The sequence below is a fragment of the Amyelois transitella genome, chromosome 8 (genome assembly GCF_032362555.1).
Source record: "Amyelois transitella isolate CPQ chromosome 8, ilAmyTran1.1, whole genome shotgun sequence".
In the NCBI taxonomy this organism is placed as follows: domain Eukaryota; kingdom Metazoa; phylum Arthropoda; class Insecta; order Lepidoptera; family Pyralidae; genus Amyelois; species Amyelois transitella.
The window spans coordinates 11,864,213-11,890,000 of NC_083511.1; the positions used below are offsets into that span (position 1 = coordinate 11,864,213).

The 25,788-nt window shown below is 37.4% G+C and overlaps 2 protein-coding genes across 8 annotated transcripts in view; one reads left to right on the forward strand and one right to left on the reverse strand.

The window, feature by feature from the left end:
• LOC132902007 (syntaxin-binding protein 5) overlaps window positions 1–3,532 on the forward strand; it is a 259,683-nt gene extending 256,151 nt beyond the window's left edge. For all 4 annotated transcript variants that reach the window (XM_060945531.1, XM_060945534.1, XM_060945532.1 and 1 more), the window contains 2 exons: window positions 112–302; window positions 614–3,532. In XM_060945531.1, coding sequence (XP_060801514.1) covers window positions 112–302; window positions 614–685 — 263 coding nt within the window. In that variant the 3' untranslated portion in view covers window positions 686–3,532. The remainder of the gene's footprint in view (window positions 1–111; window positions 303–613) is intronic.
• Window positions 3,533–3,803: 271 nt separating this feature from the next.
• Window positions 3,804–25,788, reverse strand: part of LOC106134080 (serine/threonine-protein phosphatase 6 regulatory subunit 2) — a 30,873-nt gene continuing 8,888 nt past the window's right edge. The window contains exons 10-22 of one of the 4 annotated variants that reach the window (XM_060945488.1): window positions 23,953–24,080; window positions 22,731–22,795; window positions 22,098–22,299; window positions 21,542–21,574; window positions 20,448–20,483; window positions 19,560–19,631; window positions 18,557–18,631; window positions 18,041–18,093; window positions 16,941–17,005; window positions 15,940–16,041; window positions 15,379–15,474; window positions 14,600–14,749; window positions 3,804–14,290 (exon numbers count right to left, since the gene is read on the reverse strand). In XM_060945488.1, the coding sequence (XP_060801471.1) occupies window positions 13,950–14,290; window positions 14,600–14,749; window positions 15,379–15,474; window positions 15,940–16,041; window positions 16,941–17,005; window positions 18,041–18,093; window positions 18,557–18,631; window positions 19,560–19,631; window positions 20,448–20,483; window positions 21,542–21,574; window positions 22,098–22,299; window positions 22,731–22,795; window positions 23,953–24,080 (1,418 nt within the window). In that variant the 3' untranslated portion in view covers window positions 3,804–13,949. The remainder of the gene's footprint in view (window positions 14,291–14,599; window positions 14,750–15,378; window positions 15,475–15,939; window positions 16,042–16,940; window positions 17,006–18,040; window positions 18,094–18,556; window positions 18,632–19,559; window positions 19,632–20,447; window positions 20,484–21,541; window positions 21,575–22,097; window positions 22,300–22,730; window positions 22,796–23,952; window positions 24,081–25,788) is intronic. The other 3 variants (XM_060945489.1, XM_060945490.1, XM_060945491.1) reach the window with 3 other exon arrangements.

Sequence of the window (25,788 nt, forward strand, 5' to 3'; positions counted from 1 at the left end):
TTTTGTGTGTAGCGATTAGCTCATTAATATTTTGGAATTTTGGATAATATTTCGCACCGAGACAAACAAAACTTTCAGCCAATTCCATATATATATAAATTATATTTTCAGTCGGCGAGGGCAGCGGCAAGCCGAACCGCGCCGTGGCGCGCCACATCCCGGGCGCGCACGCGCCGCTGGAGCAGCTGGGCGCGCGCGCGTCCTCGGCGGCCGGCGAGGTGGCGCGCGCGCACATGCTGGTGCTGGAGCGCGGCGACAAGCTCAGCCAGCTCGAGGACCGCACGGAGAGGATGCACATGCAGGTATACGCGCTACTATCATTACTTTATCACGAGACTTTCTCACTCTTACTCCTTCATACTCTTTCTTACTCTTTTTTCTCTTTTTTACTCCTTCTAACTCTTTTTTACTCTTTAAGCAAACTGAAATTTGTCATTTTCTGAATCTGAATTCCTTAATAGTGTCATGTAGCTAAATGTGACTATTATGAGAGCATGTACGTCAGTTACCTTGACGCATTTCTTATATAAATTCCATTAGTTTATTTTGACATAAATACGGAATCCAAAAAACTTGACAAATTGACAAACACTAATTTAATGTCTGTCCTCAGGCCGGCGAGTTCTCGTCATCCGCGCACCAGCTCATGCTCAAATACAAGGACAAGAAGTGGTACCAGCTGTGAACGCCCTTCCACACACACGACGGCTGTTTTTGATACGGAACCATTTAAAATAAGAGCTGGCGGTTCTTGGGGACTCCAAAACGATCGAACTGAAAATAAAGGAAATCCTAATATTTTCTACCAATTCATTGCGTTTCTAGTTTGGAATCCCCAACAATCTTCTGCCAGATATCTCTATTAGGACGCCGCAACTCGGCCGAGTGCCAGCAGCTCGGCCGAGCGGCTCGGCCGTGTGAACTAGGATAGTCGGCGCCCGCGACTGCGCCCGCGCTAGAGCTTAGCTAACCACGTAGAGATCTTATGAACCTAACTTTAACTTTATCATTGGGCGTGTCTCGAAAATAATGAACGCACAATTTCTACATTCGCTCTCGAGCATTTTCATTCCAAACGGAAATGGGTTATCGAACAAACATTTTGTATCGTCATCCTTATCTCACTAATACTGTCAGTATGAGACGGCGATATACAATGGCGGTTCGGCAGATGAGTGTCGACGGGAATGAGTTTTAGCAAGCCGACAGTAGTCCCGCTTTCTACTCGCCGTTCAATTATTTGTGGCCTCTCTTACTCTAAACTACTCTCTACTCGGGGCTAGTTGACACTTGAACGGTAAATTATCTGCAATCGTACGAAGGAAATTAAATTCAACTGTTTTGTGATGCTCAAAACACAATTCTTTATTTTTCTTTTTTTATTTCAATACTTTTGTTTTAAAATATCGGTAGCATTTGAAAAAGGTACTTTTAAATATATCGTGGTAGGGAACCTTTCAATGCCTCTTGTCATCGTTTGTCGACTAACCCGTTTTCGCAGTGTAATATTGTAAATACTGGAAGCAGTTTCCTGACCGTAGCAAATTTCGTCTACAATTTTGTTCGCGACGGTCCCTCTACGCGCTGTCCCTTTTCTTTCCGGCTGTACCCAGCTCAGGGATTCCTTTGTAGCGTCAACGTACCTATGTTGTGTTAGTACCTCACGCATGAACTTGAGATTATAATTATTTATCGTTAATAATAATGAAATAACAAGTAGTTGTAAATTTTATAGATACGATCAAAACAAAATTAAACTTAACGATAAGGGGACGACGTCGATTTGTATAAAGTATTAAGTAAATAAATAAATAAAATGATACTAATAAAGATTGGAAATTTAAGCATTGGATGACAATAATTTTTGTTACTCTCCGTTGCGCGGCCGCGCGTTGTCCTCCGGTCAGTTCTCGCCGCGGACCAATCAGTGTCGTGTCCGCGTCTGTAGCGATAGCTCGTGTAAGCTGCGCCCGCGCCGTGTGTCTCGCAGCGACTCGCTCCTTCGCCGCTCCGACGTCTTCGTCCAATGTGTCACCCGCCTTACTTAGCTTCAACTTTTATACTCTTTAGAGATGCTAGTTTCGTTGTTATCGTACGTATTATTAGCTTAACTTCATTGTCGGATGCCAAAAGTTTGTATTCAGCAAGCTCCTTGTATTATAATCATATTATTATTGTCTACGTTATCGTCGCTATGCGATTTAAAGTCATCTATTTAATTTAGTTGATTGACAGTTCCGGTGTAGTGCAGACCAGATATACATTACTATATTGAAGTATGAATGAATGTTGTTATTGTTGCGCAAATAGCCGCACTTGTAATTATTGTAAAGTACATGATGTAATGTCAGTCGTTAGAGCGAAACTTGGCGCGTTTTAACCAGATTATTTTGTTATTTAAACTTGTTCTGGGATTTTAATTGGAGAAGTTATATTTTCGTAGTTGAACTTTACCGGTTTTACAAACGTTTTAATGAATATCAGCTCGCCCGGGTTCGCCCGGATATCCGGATCGCATATCAGCCGAGTATCGTCGGCCAGTAGTTCAGCGAGTGCTGTCTCGCTCTATCCTTCATCTCAACGTCATGTAGGTCTCGCTCACGCATCTAGATTCGTCATCGTTTCCAGAAGACTACTGCTAGCAATACCTATATTTAGAGTTTCTGCGCAACAAATGTTTATAAGATTTATGATATAGTTTATCTGCGTTACATTGCGTCGCTCCGACAGTTCCCTCGCGCCCTCTCTCTGTGCCCTCGTCTATTGGAATCCGGAACACTATCACAAGCCCCCTAGTAACGAAAGTTGTCAAGACTTTGTGAACAGACCACAGAACATGGGAGAATCAAAATTCCTCATTTCTCCACTTTTGCCCTATTGTTTTTCTATATCGAATTGATTAAATAAGTGTAGCACGTCTTTCAAGTCTTATTTTATGTAAATGTGTGCACATAACTTTTTACTTTATAAGTTTCGAATTTCCAAGTACGCCCTTTGAATTGATAAAACCATCTCTAGTCATGAGAGCAGAGAGACGTCGCGAGTCATTGCCGGTGTCCTGTTGAATGAGATACATATAATATTACAAAGTTTACAAGTTAAGTTTCTCGATTTTATTCATTGTTAATTAGAACTTAACGCCCGACCGTCCGGTCCTACGGCAGCCGGGCGCCGTCCGTTGTGACCGGACGGCCGGACGAACTAAACGCAATTTTCCATTTTGACGCCGATTCATTTGGAAATTATGGGACTAAATTAATGTAAGGTTTGTAAATAAATAATAAAAACTTGTGGCAAATTATTACTTGTTAATCTGTAATAATTGTAGTTTATTTCGGCATTATTTTGTATGGATTAGACGACTGTCTCTGTTTTAATAGTTCGGTTATGATGAAAATATAAAACTATTACTTATACATACTGTATATAAAGGATGCTGTTGAATTATATTGATTATTTAGTTTGGTAGATGATTATAGTAATTATATATAAATAAATTATGAGAATATGAAAATAAAATTATATCAAAATATTTGATTCTTTCATTTATCCCTTGCAAACCATAAGCAGAGTAAATTTATAAGGAAATTTCTTAAAAACTATTTTTACAGTTTCAATATAGTAGCAACATTAACAAAAATACACGAGCAAGAAAGAAAGAAAAGACGAGGATATCCCATATTTATTCTAAAATAACCTCAATTCTACCATAAAGCCACACAGCTGAACGTCGTTTAGCGGTCTTTTCGAGACTGTTGGCTCAGCCTCTGGATGTTTGTAAATAACTAAAATGAAACCAATCATATTGAGCAACTTTTTTAATAAAATTTTTAACTATGATATAATATAAATACAATAGAATACATTACGAGCATTTATTATGTCTCGGGCGTGTCGGGGCGGCGGTGCAGTAATTATAATGTACAACTAATTAGGTACACGGGAATAGCTCAAACATTTGAGAATAAACTACACATAAATTCTTACAACGAAATTTAAGAATTTCGATCTTTCATTAGCGATTAAGAATTGACAATAAATTAATGACAGGTTAAACATATCTTTAAAATTGCCGCCGGACTATTTAACATTGCATGACATATTTGTAATTTGATTTAAATTCCCTAACGGCTGCGCGCTTACAATTAACTAAGTAAAAGATTGGAATCGTTGCTAATTAAAGGGCTATTCTTAACATACATATGATCGCCCCCGACACCGCCCGGAAGGCACAGTTCTCGTTAGCCACGCCGCGGTGACCACTGAACACACTCCGCTCAACGCTCCTGCGCATCGCTCGTGGTTACAAACTGACATGTTTTAGCGCAAACACTCGTTATCATGTTAAAACAACAGATATTATTATCGTTGAGGGCAAAGTAATGGAAGTATTGTAAACAGAGGAGTATATATTTTGTTCGCAACATAATATTAAGTTTCTAACCCTGCTAAAAAAACATGAGATCCCATCATGGGATTAGTCCGCCATTGTAAGTGATTTATTTCTTCTATAAATGTGTACTATTTATTGTAACTGTGTAAATGTCTGTGCAATAAAGATATTACAAACAAACAAACCAAACGAGTGTGATGTAAATTTATATTAAATATTTTTTCAGACAGGACAGTTATTCCCTTATTTTTTTCATTCTAGTTTCCTTCGATCGGCATTTTGACTATATCCACTGCAGACATACATATATAAAGAATTTTCCTTAGCTGAAACGAAATACTAAATCTGTGACTGTCTGTATATGGATAATGCATTAAAACAAATATCATTAAAAGTACAGGTTTTTCGCAAATTACTGACGACAAACTGAAAGATTTCTTTATCATAAAAATGTGTTAAGCTCTCGGACTAAAACATGTCAGTAGAACACGACCAACGCTACAAAGTACTTATTTGACAGCTCTAAGCGTACGGTCGCGTTCATAATTGCAGTCATAGTTCGCAAAACTTTATAGCTTGCACCGCTGCTATCACTCACACATTCACACAAATAACACAATAAACAACAAGTTGGGTAACCCGCCATCAAGTAGAGGGTAGTGAAAAAAAAAAAGTCGTCCGCTAATCAACACAGCGACACGCCACACAGCGGAGATCCATGGTGGAACAGTACGAAAATAATGGCTTTATACCGATCAGAATATTTGCGGAACAGTTCGACACATCAATGGTTACTGTTTTGTGTTTGCACCGTGAGGGACTACACCACAGACAGCCAGCAAGAAAGCCGTATTTATCAGAAATAAATAAGCAAAAACGTTTAGAATTTGCTCGGCAGTATTTGGATTTTGACTGGAAAAAAGCGATATTTACGGACGAAAAGTTCGTTTATTTTATGTCATCACAACACGGTAGACTTCATTTATTTATGGCGAAGAAATGCAACTCGGTATGAAGAAAAAAATATTGTGCCAAATATGGAGTCTGGACACATCTCTGTAAATATGTGGGGCTGGATGAGTGCTGCTGGACCTGGGGAACAGGTGTGGATAGCAGGACGCGCTACAGCTGCTCATTATGTGCAAGTGCTGCAAGAAACCATGTTACCAACTGTGCGGTGTATTTATCCGATTGATGATATACCAACAATATCATTTGTGCAAGACAACTGCCCTGTGCATCGAGTCCATATAGTGCGTGAAAGGTTCTGCCAATTTATATTAAAAGTACTAATTACTTAGATAGTATTTTAAGGACAGCTTCAATATCTTTTCTTTATGAAAACGAATAATTAAGCTGTAACCTTAATAACAGGAGATAAGTGGATGATACAATAAGTGTAATATACTATATATGTATAGCTTTATATAATCATCAACATCAATATGTAAATAAAACTATAGGTAAACTGTTTCAATAAAATTTACTAATTTTAATTATTGAATGTTTTATTTTGCTCCCTCTTGTTTAGTATTTCTTGCTGATTTCCGTGTTTGAAAACACGGGTATTGTAATTCTTAGATATCAGTTAGTTGGTTAGTCAGTCAGTTACTTAGTTCAAATGGCACCTTGAAACATTAAAAATTGTCAATAACACTAAAATAGACAAAAAAATCCTTGAATAACTTCGGAATCCAAGTAACGCTAGTAACTAGAACAAGCGAGTGTGAGCAAGCGAGTTTATCTAATATATCTTAGATCTCACTTGCTCACACGAAGTAATAAAATTGCTACCCAATAACTTTCAAAGGAACCACAACCTATGTTAGGGTCGTGTGCAGACAAACTTTCAACCTTATTAAAATGACATAAGTCTGGCAGGCTTTCCTCTATAGGCAAATCTTATGCAAATAATGAGAGACGACGATATTTCGATCGACAATTATCGGGCCCAGTTCGGCCATCGTTGATTACCGTCTCTTTCTGTTTTGTTATGTTATATGTCATAGAATAATAAACTCTTTTACTTAGTAATCATTGGTATTAAAGACCGTATTCATTTGAAGGAATATTTATTCTTTTAAATATGCATGTGTGTGTGTATCTAGTGGAACCACAGTGCACGCTATTTTAACCCGTAAGAATTTTAAAACTATGACTGCAAATATGAACGCGATCGTACATCTAACCTTAAACTCACGTGGAAACATTAACATAATTTAAGAACTAACACGATATTATTTACCGTGGGCCACACAGCTAGCGCAACATGTCACATTTTAACTGTAGCGCTCGATTTGTAGCCCAAAGTACACCTGCAAAAGTCATTGGTTAAGTTTTTCATAGAAAATGTTCCGAAAGTTGTACGTTTATTGACTATTGCAGGTAGGTACATCAAAGCAAAGTACAGACCATTACGAATAGAATTATAGAATCTTATCACAATTAAACGAGGTTCAATTTTCAAAGAAATATAGCCACCACGGACTAATATACATAAACTTTTATACCAATTAAATTTGTCAACTGCACGAAGAAAACGCTCTATCAAACGAGCATTTAGCTAAAACAACGAAGGTTAGACAATAAGACAAAAGGTAAACCAGTACCAAAAAGTAAGGAGATCACTGGGAATAACTGCCCCCTTAGCGAAGCGGCCAAAAACAAAACGCTCACTGAAAATGTTGCCATGCACATTTTAAATATTACGTTCTAACATGAAACCATGAAAGATGCTTTAAAACGGTATTTTCTTAGCTAGTTCTGTTCTTGTACCTTTCTTAAAGGGAACAAAATATACTCCACAAAAGAACATGAGGACGGTTGGAGCGAATGAGATCTATCACAAAACACGTCAGACGCCAAAACAATTTGCACTCATAATGCTAAAACCGCAAACTTTTATGTTTAAACACGCACTTTAATATGCAAAAAGTCCTCACTGTAATACAACCAAATAAAAATAATTTTTTTAGTTAGTAAAGGGTCAATTTTCTATTAAAAACAACAATATAGCATTGTATCAACTGGCATTTAATACATTTCAGCAATGTAAAAAGCATTATACGTGCAAATCGTTGAGAGTCCACCCGGGACTGATACAAAACGCTAATAGGTATATTTCCCTAGACACTTGCCTAATATCCAAAAGTGAGTAAATATGTACACAAATATTTGGTACGAAACTTGTACGGTTATAGGAAATGCTGGTTGTACATAGATCCATTAGCAAACTGGACTTAAATTTATACGCAATAATAAATGTTTTTCTAATTACCAAATCGAAATAGATTTTCATGTATTATAAAAAATAAAAGGAGCGTTTTAATCTTAGCTCGGTTTGCTAATGGGGCGGTATATTAAAATCGTATTTACACCTCCTTAGAGCACAACAGACGAAAACGATTAATTGCACTAGTGTTACACTTACACACGTAATACTAACAAGTATAATACCACAATTTTAGGAAGACAGTCGTCGATAACGTAACGTGATTGCGCCAATGTTTGTTCTAATTTGTCAGCGTAGTAACGTTACCGCTGCGATCTTGCTACCATCTCGCATTGATGTCGAGATATGATGACTACCGTGAATTTTACTAGCAAGTTCAGTATGTTTTATAAGGCTTTTATTCTGCCGATGAATAAAGGAAGGAACTTCTAATATCCACATAAATTAAACCGAATAAAACTCATCGTAGTCATTCATATCATTCTTACTAACAAAGTTACATCCATTACCTTATGTGACATAATACAAAACGTCGTACGTATCTTACCAGCTCATCCAAGTTACATCACGACAAAGTCATCCCTCGCAAAGACAAATTTTACAAGTAGCACCTTCGGCGGGCCTCGCGGCTCAATCACGCAAAGCTAAGTAAATATAGACCAATAAATTTAATATTAAAGATACTGCATTTGAATCACTGTTGAAGGCTATTTAAATTAGAAGGATATATATACAAATTGTTTATAGACTGGAAACGTGACGCACGTTATAAATAAATAATTAACCAATCATATTTTTGTAATATAACAGTAATATTAACATGAGCAGCCGCGACGCCCGCCTCACATCACATTCATGATCACAAACAACACTACTCCTAAAGCTACATTATGACAACTGCGGGCTCCTAAACATCTAATTAAAATAATTGGCTACCCAACCAGTTCCCAATTCAACAAGCAAATTACAATTTTTCAAAGAGACTTAATTTCGCGCCAAATAGTATTTATTTTTTTAAATGTATAAAATTATGAAGCCAAGGTGTGTTAACTGGCCGCTTTCATTATTTGAAACTGTTCGATGTCCAAAAATCTCTATAGTTCTATTCTCAAATTGTTGAGAAACTGTATTTTTGGTACTCTTTCATGTTTGCTTGATAAATTGGAAACTTTCAGAATATTACAGTCCAAATGAAAATTAAAACGAGAGGCGTAACGAACGAGGCGTAAGTACATGTCTCACAGACGCTACGATATGAATACAATATGTTTAGGACTTGCTACCAACTCGTGAAACTTAATAACTTCTTACATAAGCGCCTTTCTTCATATATGTATCAGACTATGCTGGCAAGGCGATAGTGTAAAGTTCTTATTATTTACACTTCATCTGTTGTCTTAAATATTCACTAAAAAAAGACATTAAGATATTAAACCAAAGTTACAAAACACTGAGCTAAGATGAATTTTGAAATGAAAATTACTATTTTTGGAAAAAATTGGGACACTACGTAATAGGGCTTTCTATCGATATGTAAACTGATATATGCGTAAATCAGCAATCAAAACTGATGTGACAAACTGCATTTTGTATCGCCTTTCCGTACAAATTAATAAAAATACCGATACAAAATGTCCATTTGGCTGAATCAATTTTGTCATGAAATATCATAGATTCATTATATACCTGCGTTTAGAGACAGCAAAATTTAATTCTATAATTAAAACCAAACTTTAGGAAGAAGGTTATAATCTGCGCAGGTTTTGAGGCGCGCATACATTACTTTGTCAAGGACAAAGAAATATATACTGCCATATCAAAAGTTAATGCACGGCACGTCAATTGAACAAAAATTCTACTTTATGGACGCTGCGCAGACTTTTTTACATTAAAAATGTCTACTGCGCATCACGGAATTGTTGAAATCTAGTGTTCAACTTTAATACCGGGTGCTGTAATCTGTGTAGATTCAAAACACTCATAATGCAAAGAGAATAAAGTAAATTTTTGAAAATTTGGCTTCCACTGTCTCGCTGCATATATTTATTATTTATATTGCCAATCTAACAAGTATATAATGGGTCTATGTGAACTATACTCGATATGCCCAGTTGATATTGAGAACATGTACGCCCCTTTCAGACAACAACACATACGGCCCATATCAATTGAATTCAAATTGAACACGTTCGACCTACGAGATATGGCTATACCCTAACATAAATCTAATAGTCGACGAGTTTGCCATTTCTGTCACAAAAATTGATGTTATAAACAAAATGGCGGCGAATAGCTGCTTCACAAATGGGTAATTAAAGATGGTGGATGGAAACTTAAATATTAGATAACTTATCGATTATTCTGAAAGCCGTCTCTGTCTGCATGTATGTTCTGTGGATGCTTTCGTGTTCGACGCTTTGGAAGCGGTAAACTTAGTTTTACGTCAACCAGTGTTGTGAAACCAAATGATATAACAATTATTAAGTGATGTCTGAAATGTCCCATAATAATGAATAAAAAAAAAATTTTTGAATTTATTGTGGGTCTTTTGTTGGTTGGTCTTTTGTTGGTGGGTCAATTGTTTATAGTACCTCAAAAGACAGTAGACTTTTTTTAAAAGGATTCCTTATAAAAATATAGCAAACTCGTCGACCTTGCGGACAAGACAACCAACATATTAATAAATCCGCGACAACTGAAGGCACATGTCCGGCTGACAGCCGGCTAAGAATCGAACCTAACGCCGAATCGTCAGTGGCAAGTGCCAACGGGCCATCGGGCTAGGAAAGGTGAAAAAAAAGAGATTCAATTCATATTTAAAATTATAGCTGGCGGTTGATAAAAAAAAATGATATTTCGAAATTCATCATTTGAAATTCGAAAACAGCATTAGTAAATTGTTTCTTTTTAAAAACGGAATTGGCCCACCCATTCCATCCCCAAATCAGTGGTTTTGAAGTAAGCTTAAACGTTTCAAAATAATTCTTTCTTTTCTAAACGCCGAAAAGGTGTGAAAGATCGCTTAGTCTAAGAAAAAGCTTGAAGTGTAAAATCACATAAAACGTCGTTAATTAATCCATGGCAAATATTACTGCACTAATCCAGAAATCATTGGATCCAAACAGTAAGTAAATGATAATAACAATTTTCTTCAACTTCCTAGCCAAAGACCCGAGCATAACCATTCGACGCCTTAAAAACAACAAAAGCGAATAAAAACGATAATTTACAACGTTTGGCGCATCGATACATTCCTATATTACATTACAAGATTATGAAAAATTTTACATAGCGGCGCGCGGCCGCCCGCCATCTTTGTATGTCAAGACTACTATAATTACTTACGAAAACTGGAGTAAAAATTGAATATAAGCTAAATGAATAATATTGATAAAATCAAGCACACTATGGTCAAATTATACCTTAAAACTTTTTACATTGTTAGTGTAGCTATACATGAATTACTATCTCATGTATCCAATAAATAAATAAGGAATAAGGAAATAATAAATATATAACTACGGGACAAATTACACAGATTGAGTTAGCCTCGGAGTAAGTCCGAGACTTGTGCTACGAGATACTAACTCAATACGATACTATATTTTATAATTAATATCCATGACCCAGGACAGTTATTTTTTTAAATAAGATTCTCTCTAAAAGACCTTATATTCAATTTTAACTACACCTTGCTTACAAAAAGTATAATTACGTGTTCCATTAAAACTTAAAAAGCTACCGGCCGCGCGCCTTCACACTACATTTACGTATAATAAAACATATCCTGGAATATATGAGGTCCGGATATACTTTCGACTTAATTATAAATTACAAGTCACTGGTATAGTAAGTTAAACTTTATAACCGAGAAACAAGGTTCAGTTTTGGTGAAGAAAACACACAAACACTATACTTAAACCAAACTGTGGAAAGTGACCTAAATTTTGACGAACTCTCTGATACTCATTTCGCGGTTAAAAAGTTTTAAGTATTAAAAACTTGTCAAATTTAAAACAATTTAGAAAGTAAAATGGCGGACCTCACATATTCCTAATAGTTACTTTAAATATAATCACACGTGCGTTGCTCATAAACATCACAGTACATTAAAACTATCTAATTATATCGATATATGTATTTTAATTGCCACAAATCCATCTGGCTCGGCGAACGCAACTAAAATGATTAAGTAAATTACAGACTTACATTCCTTTAATACTAAATAAGTAAAAACTTAAAATTGTGACGGTAATTCTAAACTAAGTACCGATTAAAATATCAAACCAATATTTACACACAATCGCGTTAACGTTAATGCCATCTCGCTTGCACACTACCTAAAATTCAAATGAGCGACCGAGACCGCATCATGCGTTTACAGAATCTATAAATTTATAGTATATTCGGCCAATGACGTCACCAAACCAGATAATTTGCAGCAATCGACCATCCTATTGACATTTGATATTGAAGTTTGAATTATAACTTTCGCTTTCATTACCAAATCTCTTCTTCAGGAAAATTATTATAAAATCCATATAACATGGTAATAAAAGCGAAAACACGTTATATGGAAAATTACGCTAAAAAAGGAGTCTTAATTAGTTCAGCAACAGGTATAGTCAACATTTGGCGCCTCATATTGCACACAAGACAATACCTTCGCGGTCATCACCCCGATTTGTCGCACGACTGGTGTAGCCACAAATTGGGCGACTTGTTGGCCAATGAATCCGAAGGAGGGAATGGCGACGTGTAGACGTACAAATTGTTTAAAGCTCGACAACGCAGAAAGTGAAGCTCGATAAGTTAACAAAACTTCATTTGTACACGATTATATTAAAGTTATATAATGTAGCATTTTATATGTTGGGGTCGAGCGTTAGTTACCACTGAAAGTACAGTCTACCGCAAAAGTTTATTCATGGTAAATATTCCTTGTTATTTGAGATGTTTGCACTCGAGAAAAGATCGCAATTTTAATAAAACATAATAATACTGTACACAAATAAAGAGCAGATTTTATGTATTCATAAATTCTAACCGGGGCTAGTAGCTGACTATCGTTTACATCGTCAAAAGCATAAAGTAAATCAAACCGATGATCGTGGTACAAATAACGACTTTTATATATATTTTCGCGTTTGTTAAAATATTATCTGTATTTTTGTTTTTTTTTTTTTTCTGACGAAAGTTTTACACAAGTCAAAAAACAGGACAAAAGTATGTACGTAATAAATTACTTTAATTTCAACAAAGGGACTCGAACAAAGGGAAGACCAGACTAGAATTATCATTTTCCTAGCATTTCTATCGGTTGACCATCATTCAGAACTATGAATAACTACATACATAAAACCACGACTCTTTCCCAGAGAAAGAACTTAACCTTTCCACCTGCCACGATCTCTATTTCAACTATAAAAACCAGTCACATATTTTCAGTAGCAAATAACGCTCGAGGGAATTCACTAGTTGAAAAAGTCTGATATATGGAAAGTTTCGATAATAAATAGTTTAGAAAAAGGTACTATATTAAATCGATTTCTGGCCACGACTTGCCTTGTACACGCGACGGCAGATTTTCAGACAATTTTACAAAAAATTCATTACTTATAATAGTTTTCAATATAATGTTAATATATAATTTGGTGTTTGTGGCAAATTAACTCACGTTTACATATATATCATCTCATATACAACAGCTCATATAAAACGAATCGCTCAACAAGCAAGGATATTTTGACATTAAACAAAGGACTGTTTTCTTTAATATATTTGAACAAATAACACTTATTTGACATAGAAACTGGTTAAAAAACTGGAAACATGATAACAATATCACCTAGTGGTGTAATATCAGGAACACAGACATAGATATTTTTAGATACAGCAACCATCTGTACGAGAACCAAGCGTATCGAAATGTTTTTGTTAATGTAAAGTCAACAGGGCGAGAAATCTAATAAAAAATATTAAACAAAAAACGGGAAATTTATCCCTTAAACTCGAATGCAATACTCGAAAGTTTTGCTCGACAGCTTTGGAAGCGGCAGTAAACTCAGTTTTAAGTAATTTATTTGACGTCAACCAATGTTGTGACACCAAAAGATATGACAATTATTAAGTGGTGTTTGAAATGTCCCATAATAATAAATAAAATTATGAATTTGATACATCAACGTTACGATACTTTTCGATATGTCCCATAATACATACACTCGCTGTATCTACCTACATCTATGTCTATGATAAGAACATGTAGTGTTGCCATCGCTGTATCAGTATTTAGGCTATCGGCCACGGCGGGAAGCGCGCCCATCAGCTATCCGTACTAGACACGGCAGTATCTGCAGTTGTATCTGAGTTACTAGCCGTACTAGTATCAGCGTTAGTATCAGTACCAGCCGTAGAATCAGTACCAGCCGTAGTATCAGTACCAGCTGGTGTATCAGTACCAGCCGTAGAATCAGTACCAGCTGAAATATCAGTTCCAGCCGTAGAATCAGTACCAGCCGAAGTATCAGTACCAGCCGAAGTATCAGTAACAGCCGCAGTATCAGTACCAGCCGTAGTATCATTATTAGTGTGAGCGTTAGTATCTGCGCTAGAGTTTGTATCAGCGGCACAAGACCCGCCGTTCGTTGTCGATGTATTGGAATCTGTGGAAAGGAAACGAGAGTTAGTATTTTTTAATTTACGTTTTTCGACATTGACTTTTTTTTAAACAAACACAAAGTCAAAATATTTCCATCGTTTAGTATTCATGATGCCACAGACAGACATAAGCGCAAACAAACAAACTTTTCAGCTTTACAATATTAGTATAGAATAGAACGGAACGGAACGGAACGGAACGGAACGGAACGGAACGGAACGGAACAGAACGGAACGGAACGGAATAGAAATACAATAGGACTTATTTTCAACATTGGATACAAGGTATCAGTAACTGCCGTCGCAATATATACCCGCGGCGGCGAGGTCGCCGTTGACGATGCAGGCGAGCTGGTGCGGCGCCAGCGCGCTGAGCGCCGTGAGCAGGCGGCCGGCCAGCGACGCCGCGCCCGCCTCGCCCAGCTGCAGCCGCCGCACGCGCTGCTCGAGCTCCGACCTCGACTCTGGAAACATTGTCAAATTCATGTGCCGTGTGGCTCCCGGCACCAATACATAAAAGAATAGGACCACTCCATCTCTTTCCCATGGATGCCGTAAAAGGATAGGCTTACAAACCTGGGATTCTTTTTTAGGCGATGGGCTAGCAACCTATCACTAGTTGAATCTCAATTCTATCGTTAAGCCAAATAGCTGAACGTTGGCTCTGTCTACCCCGCAAAGGATATAGACGTGACCATATGTATGTATTCATTTTCAATTATATTATTCCTCTCTGATTTGTACGTACGGTACGATCCATGATAGATAGATAGATAAAATGTTTATCCGACAATGCTACAAACACAAACAAATACATATAAGCTAAAACTAACACAGGTGTGCTCTAACAAGTCGAAATGGTCATAACTAAGCGATCTTTTTGCATCCATCCATGCAAATCCATGCTATAAACGCGAAAGTGAGTTTATTTATTACCCCCTTCAGAGTCAAATCACTGATTCGATACACTACATGAAATTATACATGCATGCATAATACGTCAGCGGAATTTGCGAAAAAACCTTTATTGTTTTGTAGGAAAATAAGCGCGGGCGAAGCTGTGAGTATAAACTAGTATAAGTCAATCATTTACCGGCGGCGTCTGTGTGTCCGTCAGATGGCGCCTCTGTGGGCGACCAGAACGGCGGGAGATCTTCTTTCGATGCATTATTACTATTTGTAGGAGTTGCTGGTGAAGAAAATTATTCATAAATATATACGGGATAAATTACACGGATCGAGTTAGCCTCGAAGTAAGTTCGAGACTTGTGTTACGAGATACTAACTCAATGATACTATATTTTATAATTAATACTTTTATAGATAAACATCCACGACCCAGGACAATCAGAAAAAGTTCGTTTCGCATGATGACCTAAACGGGATTCGAACCCGGGACCTCCGGTGTCACAGACAAGCGCACTACCGCTGCGACACAGAGGCCGTTAAATTATAACAAATGTTACTAAAATTATCAAAGTAAACATGTAACATCTTTTCAACTCGGACACCGGTTAAATTATAATATTAGCAAATAGAATGAATTTATTATCAAAATTGGATACAAGATATCACTAAATGACGTCACACCACTTAAATCTAATTTTATCTACTACCGCCCTACTACCAAAGTAAAATAAAGTGTGGAACTGACTTGTGAGCGGGGCGAAGGGGTCGACGGGCGGCGGGATAGGCAGAGCGTCGAACTGCGCCCAGCCGGCCGGCGCCGCGCCCGCCGGCTCCTGCTCCCACGGCACTGCCGACCCCGACAATACTCTATTCAATACTTTTTCGGCCGTGTGGTCCCCGGCACCAATACAAAAAAAGAAATAGGACCACTCCATCTCTTTCCCATAGATGTCGTAAAAGGCGAGTGAGAGATAGGCTTACAAACTTGCGATTCTTTTTTCAGGCGATGCGCAGCAATTTATCACCTTGATTTAATATAATTTACATGACTTTCTTTTCTATAAGTGCCGTGTGGTTCCCGGCAGCAATACAAAAAAGAATAGGACCATTCCATCTCTTTCCCATGGATGTCGTAAAAGGCAAGTGAGAGATAGGCTTGAAAACTTGCGATTCTTTTTTCAGGCAATGGGCTAGCGACCTGTCACTGTTTGAATCTCAATTCTATCATTAAGCCGAACAGCTGAACGTGGCCTGTCAGTCTTGAGACTGTTGGCTCCGTCTTCCCCACAAGGAATATACACGTGACCATATTTATGTATAAAATTATTTTTTTTGCATGTCTGTTACGTTGAGGTAAAACGTCGCAGATGGAAGAGATGAGAGATAATTTTAAAGATCCGTACAATAACTACAGCCTTTATCAGCGGACTAGTTTAACAATATGTAAGAGTTCGTGGGATCAGCTATAGACACCAGATCCAGCAAGTAGCCGCCAGGGGGTAGCGAGCTACTGAACTTGGGAGAGCGCTGTAGTAGTCCAAAGGCCGGGGCTAAAGATTACTAATTATTAATAAATTATCGATTTAATTTGTTTTTTTTTTTTGGCGTAATTATAATTTTATTGCCTGCTTGTGTTTACCTTTAAATATTTCTCATACATTTAAAAAAATCCTTAATGTTAACATTTTGATCAATGTAAAAAACTAAGTAGGTAAGTAAATAAAATATTGTATGTGTGTAACTTACACCACGTGGAGGTGTCGGGCGGCGGCTGCGCGTCGTCGTCCGCGGCCGGCGTGTCGTCCCACGCACTGCCACATACAATACAACGTTAGTGTCACTGTGATTAGAGTATACCGTTGCTTGGGTGCGCGTGCGCCGTTTGAGAGCGGCGCCGGCGCACTTTTTGATTTGGCGAAAGGTTGGTGGAGACATGGGTTGTGGAGGGGTATACCAAAGATAATTTCTTGAGATTAATTATTTAATTTTTCTACATACATACATACAATCACGTCTATGTCCCTTGCGGGATGAGCAGAGTCAACAGTCTTGAAAAGACTGCAACACCATATTTTTTTGCAGGATTATTTGATGAAATTGAAAGTTAATGAAATTCGAAATTGACAATAAAATACTCAACACTTAGAAACTAATCTAAAAATCTGAAAAGACGATTGTCAAATCATATATCATTTAGTCAAGCTAATCTACTTTTATGGTAAAAGAACTTTTATTCTCATAAAAGAATGTACTAATTCACTTCTAATGAGAACTTACAAATTGTAGACGTAATTATAGAATTTAGAAGAAAAAAATAGTCTAGTAAAATTTAAGTAATTGTAAAAAGTCTTCTTTGTACATGCTTTAATGTACAAAGAAGACTTTTTACAATGACGTACGCATCCGCTATGGGAGAATAATAAAAAATATATTTCCATTAAAAAAAAACAACATTACCACAAAATGTGATAAAAATATGAATTGAAGAAGCGTACTATAGATTCTCAGAGTTACATATAAAAAATTCCCACGGGAACGAATTCCCAATAATAATATATTCAAGTGCCGTGTGGTTCCCAGCATCATTACAAAAAAAATAGAACCACTCCATCTCTTTCCCATGGATGTCGTAAAAGGCGACTAAGGGATAGGCTTATAAACTTGGGATTCCTCTTTTAGGCGATGGGCTAGCAACCTGTCACTATTTGAATCTCAATTCTATCATTAAGCCAAACAGCTGAACGTGGCCATTCAGTCTCTTCAAGACTGTTGGCTCTGTCTACCCCGCAAGGGATATAGACGTGACCATATTATGTATGTATATATTCAATTTGAATAGAACTTACTCGTCGTACCGCTGGCTGACTTTGTCAAAGTACGTGTTGACACTTTTCATTATCTAAAACAACAACAGGATGAAAACATTAAATTGTTTAACCCTCTACAAAAAAGGGGGAGGTTCTCAATTCGAACGCAATTTTTTTCTATGTAACAATAACACAGTAACTGCATCTTTTATTCAGAAATCAGTATGTGTGATGCCTGAACAAACATTCGCACAGACAAAAATCTTATATATGTATAATAATTTTAAGTTTATACATTTATGTCATGTGGTTGCCGGCATCAATAGAAAAAATAATAATAAGACCACTCCATCTCTTACCCACAGATGTCGTAAAAAGCGACTAAGGGATAGGCTTATTAACTTGGGATTCTTCTTGTAATGTGATGTGCTAGCAACTGTCACTATTTGAATCTCAATCCCATTACAAAACGATACAGCTGAACGCGGCATTTCGGTCTTTTCAAGACTTATGACTCTGTCTACCCCGCATGGGATATATATATTTATATCTTACATTTTGCACGACAGGAGAGGTGGCAAAATCTTCGTCTTCATCGACTACGTTGGAGCCGGCGCCCAACATGTGTAACTATGAACAGAAATTCAATACAATCTTGAAAGTTCAAACTAAATTAGTCGACTATTTCGAAGGGCCAACTACTTCACATACAGGGTTATTTTTAAAAAGAGGCCGCCCGCGCCTTCGTCCGCATGGAAACCCTATCAATCTCGCGGGAACTCTGGGTTAAAAAGTAGCCTGTGTGTTATTCTGGGTCTTCAGCTACACACATACCAAATTTCATCGTAATCGGTTCAGTTGTTTTTGCGTGACAGATTAACAAACATCCATACTGACATCCTGGCAAACAAACTTTCGCATTTACAATATTAGTAGGATTAATAAGAATCATGACATGAAATACATGGTATCGACATAGACAATGTGCATTCGTCGACGATTTAGATTTAAGATATCTTTATTTGTAACTTGACGTCCGGTGAAAATGCTGCAGTGTAGTTTGTTTCGAGACGTAACTTGATTAAAATGCAGACAGTCTGGCAAAAGGTCAGGTCAAGGGTACCCAAGACCTACGAGCTTGCATGAAGAGAAATATGAATGTGAATGAAGCGAAAGAAGTATACAGGAATCGTGGCAAGTGGAGACAGGTACAGAAACCAAAAGAAAAACATTTTATGTAATTTTAGCTAGTTCTCAATAAAGATATCTGTCTACGCCTTATCCTGAAACATCAATCACTGTCAAGCAGCCGCCCCGGAACCCGGCCACTGCGCGCCATCTAGCGCATTCCATCCTTACATGTCACTTCTTTTCTCTCAACTCAAGTCGACACATCTCTAAAATTTATATCTTAAAAAATTGCATCAATCTTCAACTTTTTTTGTAATATTTATTGTTATTCAGATTACACAAGAAGTCAACCAATTTATCAACTTTTATTTTTTGTTCTATCACGAACAATACCATTAATTCATTCTAAAACAGGAATGTGTCTCACCTCGTTAAGGCCGTCAGCCGCCAAGTCGTCACCGATGTCTTCCAGCGTGCCCGACCCAGACATGTCGTTGAACTGAAAATGTCATGAAGTCGTCATGAAGCATCCTACATGCTGACAAACATGCCGTCTTGTCCGGTGTGATTTCGTTAGTATACGACTTTATTTAATTATTAAACACATCAATGAAAAAAGTTACAACTAGAACTTAGACTCACTTTGTACAAAGGCACTACTTCATTCCAAATAAATTTCTTTCAGCAGTAACCATATTACAGTACCACTAAATATATTACAGAACTGCTATTTGGAACATGGTAATATATGAAGTCGGCAAGTTTTAAATGGAACAGAAAAAGTAACCTTTTGGGGCAAATAAGGATTATATCAGTGATTCACAAGTATATGCATAAAATTTCATGCAAAGGAATATTTCAAAAATATTAAAAAAAAAAAGAGGTCCAAGATGAGAGCCCTGCAGCACGCCTAACTCAGGACGGTTACCATTTAAAACCTAAGTTCTAAGGGTACTAAAAAGACACCACAATACAAATGCAGAGAGCATATAAACCAATTTCTGGATAAGTAAAAGAGATTTGAACTCTAAAAAGGATGTTCAGACGGAATCTGTTTTACCTTCAACCCTGAAAATAGATTTTTCAGGGTTGGAGGTAAAACAGATTCCGTCTGAACATACTTTTTAGAGTTCAAATCTCTTTTACTTATCCAGAAATTGTTTATATTTGTCAACAATAGGTTTGTGTGACGCTATTTTGAGAAAACTTCTACGATTCAACTAATCAAAGATGTTTTCCCATTAATAAAGGTGAACTTTCTAAGATCTACTACGAGATTAACATCAACTATAACAAAGAGAGTGTGTGCACTCACTTCGTACTCGCCAACCATCTGCTCCATTTCGTTTACCTAAGGACAGGAAGCGAAATCTAGTCGATGGTGAATCAAAAATTAAACAAAGAATAGGACTACTCCATCTCTTCCCCACGGATGCCGTAAAAGGTGACTTAGGGATTGGTTTATAAACTTGGGATTCTTCTTTTAGGCGACAAGCTAGCAACCTGTCACTATTTGAATCTCAATTCTATCTAAAAGCCAAACAGCTGAACGTGGTCTTTCGGTCTTTTCAAGACTGTTCTGTCTACCCCGTAAGGGATACAGACGTAATGATATGTACGTATGTATGAGTCAAAAATTGTAGTTGCTTTAGTTTACTTTCAAAAAGTAATAGCATATCTAGACTATATTTCCAAAGAAAGAAATGGGTACATACACACATATAATCACGTCAATATCCCTTGCGGGGTAGACAGAGCCAACAGTCTTAAAAAGACTGCTAGGACACGTTCAGCTTTTTGGCTTAATGATAGAATAAAGATTCAAATAGTGACATGTTGCTAGTCTGTCGTCTAAAAGAAGGATAGGGAGATGGGTATTTTCTATATTTACTCACTAGCTGTGCCCGAAGTCGCTTCGTCCGCGTGGAATAGTTATTTAGAGTATCATTGAAGCCCTCAAGGATGAATAATTTTTCCATAATTTTTTTGCTTCTTAGAGTTACAGCGTGATGTTAAATAGCCTAAAGCCTTCCTCTATAAATGGTCTATTCAACGCAAAGAGGATCTTTTTCAATTTCCAACCGGTAGTTCGAATAAGCGCGTTCAAACAAACAAACTCTTCAGCTTTATAATATTAGTATAGATATAAGCCCACAACTGGAGCTAAGCCTCCCCTTAATGGCCTGGTCTATGATCTCAATGGTAATACGGTCTCAACCCAACCTATCAAGATAAATACGTATGATATAAAATAACATTGACATAAAAAATTGTTGCAGTCACAATTTTGCGTACAACGATATTAAACAATCGCAAGTAGAGACAGACACTGGACGGATTAAGATAAACTGCACCTTTGCACAAGACATTTTAATATACGCATTGTATACAATAAGAAATTTGACTCACCTCGTATGAATTATCCGAAGGGTAGTATCCACCCTGGAAAGCAATTATTCATTATTCCATATAATTTTGACGACATTGACTTAAAAAATAATGTAGCTTCATTTTTAATATCACATATAATGGTAAAATAAGGTGTTTGGTTAAAAAAAAAAAAAACATTACACAATGTTGCTACAATGATTTGATTTCATTTGGATAGTCTGATCTGGTGGTGGGCCGATTTGGGTGTCTTACTCACATACATACATATAGTCACGTCTATATCTCTTGCAGGGTAGATAGAGCCAACAGTCTGAAAAGACTGATAGACCACGTTCAGCTAATTGGCTTGATGATAGAATTGAGATTTAAATAGAGACAGGTTCTAGCAATCCTTCGCCTAAAAGAATCCCAAGTTTATAACCCTATCCCTTAGACGCCTTTTACGACACTTTGTCTGCCTCACTGACCACCGAGAATCCACCACCATCACTATGTAATCCAGTTTAAATGCAAATCCGCTGATATTCTCTATCAGGCAGCCAGGAAAGACCAAAATGGCTTCAAAATAACTCACCAAGGGCACCCGTCTCTGCTGTATGAGCTGCTGAAGACCTGGTGAGAATGCGTTCCAGCGCTCTCTTAACTGTTCAGGCAACAAGCTGGCCAGCTCGCCGTCATTAGCCTCCAGAGCCAGTGCTATCCTCTCCAACATTTGTATCACGTGGCCCATGTACGCCGCGCGAGTGTGAGGAATTTTATCCGAATCCCCTGTCGGTCTGAAAGTTTATGGATAAGTGTATTGGATAAGATGGTTAAAAAGTGTTTTAAGATAACAAGATTTGAAAGATAAAAATTGGAAAGCAGAGGTTCAAAAAGAGAACCCTTAGGAACACCACTAAAAAAAGGACCTTTATATATTTAGGTTGTACAATAACAATCGGTTTGTAATAAGATATCTATAAAAGGGACGAAAAATCTTTTAATAAGACTGCACTAAGTCTTTACGTCTTCTTTCTGTCGCAAAAGTAATGTGAAATTTAATCAAATGCTTCACTGTTCATCAGTATAGCTAGGTAACACTAGGTTAAATATTGTAAGACCGTTATATGAATAAGTTTTTGTGGTCAAGGCTAACATAATGGTTGAACTTCTTTAAAAATATTTTCTTTTACTGTTATTTATAAATAAAACAAAGAGTTTAACTCACTTTTTGTTCTCGTTCTCCTCGTACACGTCCATTAACCTGTTCAGCAGGTCGCATTCCAGGAAAAACTGGAAAGTCACAGACAAAGACACACTTAAATGATTTATTGTATGGAAAATTGTTATTACTCCTTTGTAAATAATTATATTTATAACAATATCGCCTTTTATTGTCAACAAAACATAAAACCATATGACCATCCATTTAAGTATTATCACTATTCCAATTAAATACGATACAGTAGACCTCCGATAATCCGACAAACATTATGCAGGGCAGTGTCGGAATGTCGAATTTGTCGGATTATAATGCACTGTCTAAGAGCTCCTATAGTCCGGATTTTTTTACAAAAGACCATCCAATGATAAGATTCTGGGTTTAAACTAAGTAAAACAAACAAGTTGTAACCTGTTCAAACCATATCTCTATTTGGTTTGTGTTCAAATCTGCATGATCTGCATGATCTACATTAGCGAAGTTTGTCAAATATGTTATACATATTCAAAGACTTGTCGGACTACAGGGGGCGCCGGATTAGACAGGGGCGGATTATCGAGGGTTCACTTTATATGTTGGTAATAGAAAAGAAAAAATTAGGTAACAAATTCAAAAATAAATTGTTTTTTTTTTTATTTAATGTTGTGTAGAAACCAATAATGCCACATAATATCGACAGCCTCAAAGAAATCCTTCGAACTCGTCACATCGAATTGAAGCACGAACTACTTTGCTCTGAAGAAATCCTTGTGTTACAAACTTAGTGCTTAGTTTTAAATTGAAAGCTAGATATGAGTAACGTAATTTGAAATTCAAATTGCACTTATTAGTGTCTAGAGCACACCTAGAGCACATACACACATAAATTCACGTCTATTTCACCCGCGGGTTAGACAAAACCAACAGTCATGAATAGACTACATGATAGGCCACGTTCAGCTGTTTGGCTCAGTGATGGAATTGATATTCAAATAGTGACAGGTTGCTCGCCCATCACCTAAAAGAACAATCCCAAGTTTATAAGCCTCATTCCTTAGTTGCCTTTTATGACATCCATGGGAAAGAGATAGAATGGTATTATTCTTGTTGCTTTTAATACACACGGCCCATAAGCACAATTTTAACATATTTACTATAAAGTATTTCCCGCTGAAAAGATAAATTTTTAGATAGATAGGGTTTTCGCAATGCGCCGGCGCGCTCTATCCGTTATATTAATTCTACTCACATGTCTAGCGTACTGCGTGCGGTATATCCTGTTGCTCAACGCGTGTTTGACCAGCGAGTACACCTCGCTGTGCAAGAAGTTGTTCTCCGGGTACTGGAACACCATGTCGAAGAGCACCCCGGGCGTGCCTGGAACCAACTCGAGGATGTTGCTCCGCACGCACAGTACGATTTGGGCGACAAATGTTTGAATCTATCATTTTGTCGCATACATACATATGTATGTAGTCTTCAGTCTCAAAAAAATAATTTAGAACATTCATAATGAATCTAATATTTCAATATTGTATGTCTGTTCAGTGAAGGCAGTAGGTAGCTGTCTTTTTTAATTTGAATTCATACAATCATTCATATAATCACGTCTATATACATTGCAGGTGAGATAGAGCCAGCAGTCTTGAAAGATTGATAGGCCACGTATAACTGTATGGGTTAATTGTAGAACTCAGATTCTATCATTAACCCATACAGCTATACAGAATAGTGACAGGTTGCTAACTCATCGCCTAAGAGTTTCAAGTTTATCCGCCTTTCCAAATTAAAAATTTTTATTCATTAATATAGGATACTATCATATCGCTTAAAATTATTAAGTCAAATCTTTTGTTTTCACAAAACTGGATGACGTCAAATAAATTACTTAAACTTAAGTTTACTGCCGCTTCCAAGGCGTCAGTGCAGAAGAAGCGGTAACAAACTGCACTGCAGCATTTTCTTCAACAACGTCAACTTCACAAATATCCAAACTTAGAATTGATTGTGGACGAGAGTATACATTGTTCAGATTAATATATTTATATGAGATTATAATAATAAATGAATAAATATTTTTTTATGGAATATGAGAGAATATAGAATGAAATTCCCTTAATTGACTTTTACAATCGGCATGGCAGTGCTATCAGAGCGTTACAGATCTCGTCCAGATCCGACAACGCCAGCTGGCCCACCAGCCCCGTTAAATGAATCCGATCCAGGGTAAACCCACACCACTGATACACATAGAAGGTAAGAGGAAGAAGGAAGAAATGATATAATTAGAAGACTGAATGAATAAATAGGAAGTATGAAGCACTCACCTCAAAGCGTTGCAGATCTCGTCCAAATCCGACAACGCTAGTTGGGTGACCAGCCCCGCTAAATGAATCCGATGCAGGGGAAACCCACACCACTGATACACATTGAACGTAATGGTACAATGAGCAGACTGAATAAATAAATAGGAAGTATGAAAAACTCACCGAGTGCCCTCAAAGCGTTGCAGATCTCGTCCAAATCCTACAATGCTAGTTGGGTTACCAGCCCCGATCCAGGGCAAACCCACACCACTGATACACATAGAAGGTGATGGTACAATTAGAAGACTGAAACGGGAAGTATGAAACACTCACCGAGTGCCCTCAAAGCGTTGCAGATCTCGTCCAGATCCGACAACGCTAGCTGGCCCACCAGCCCCGTTAAATGAATCCGATCCAGGGCAAACCCACACCACTGATACACATATATATATATAGAAGACTGAAACGGGAAGTATGAAACACTCACCGAGTGCCCTCAAAGCGTTGCAGATCTCGTCCAGATCGGACAACGCCAGCTGGCCCACCAGCCCCGTTAAATGAATCCGATCCAGGGCAAACCCACACCACTGATACACATCGAAGGTGATGGTATAATTAGAAGACTGAAACAGGAAGTAACAAACACTCACCGAGTGCCCTCAAAGCGTTGCAGATCTCGTCCAAATCCTACAATGCTAGTTGGGTTACCAGCCCCGATCCAGGGCAAACCCACACCACTGATACACATAGAAGGTAATGGTACAATTAGAAGACTCAAC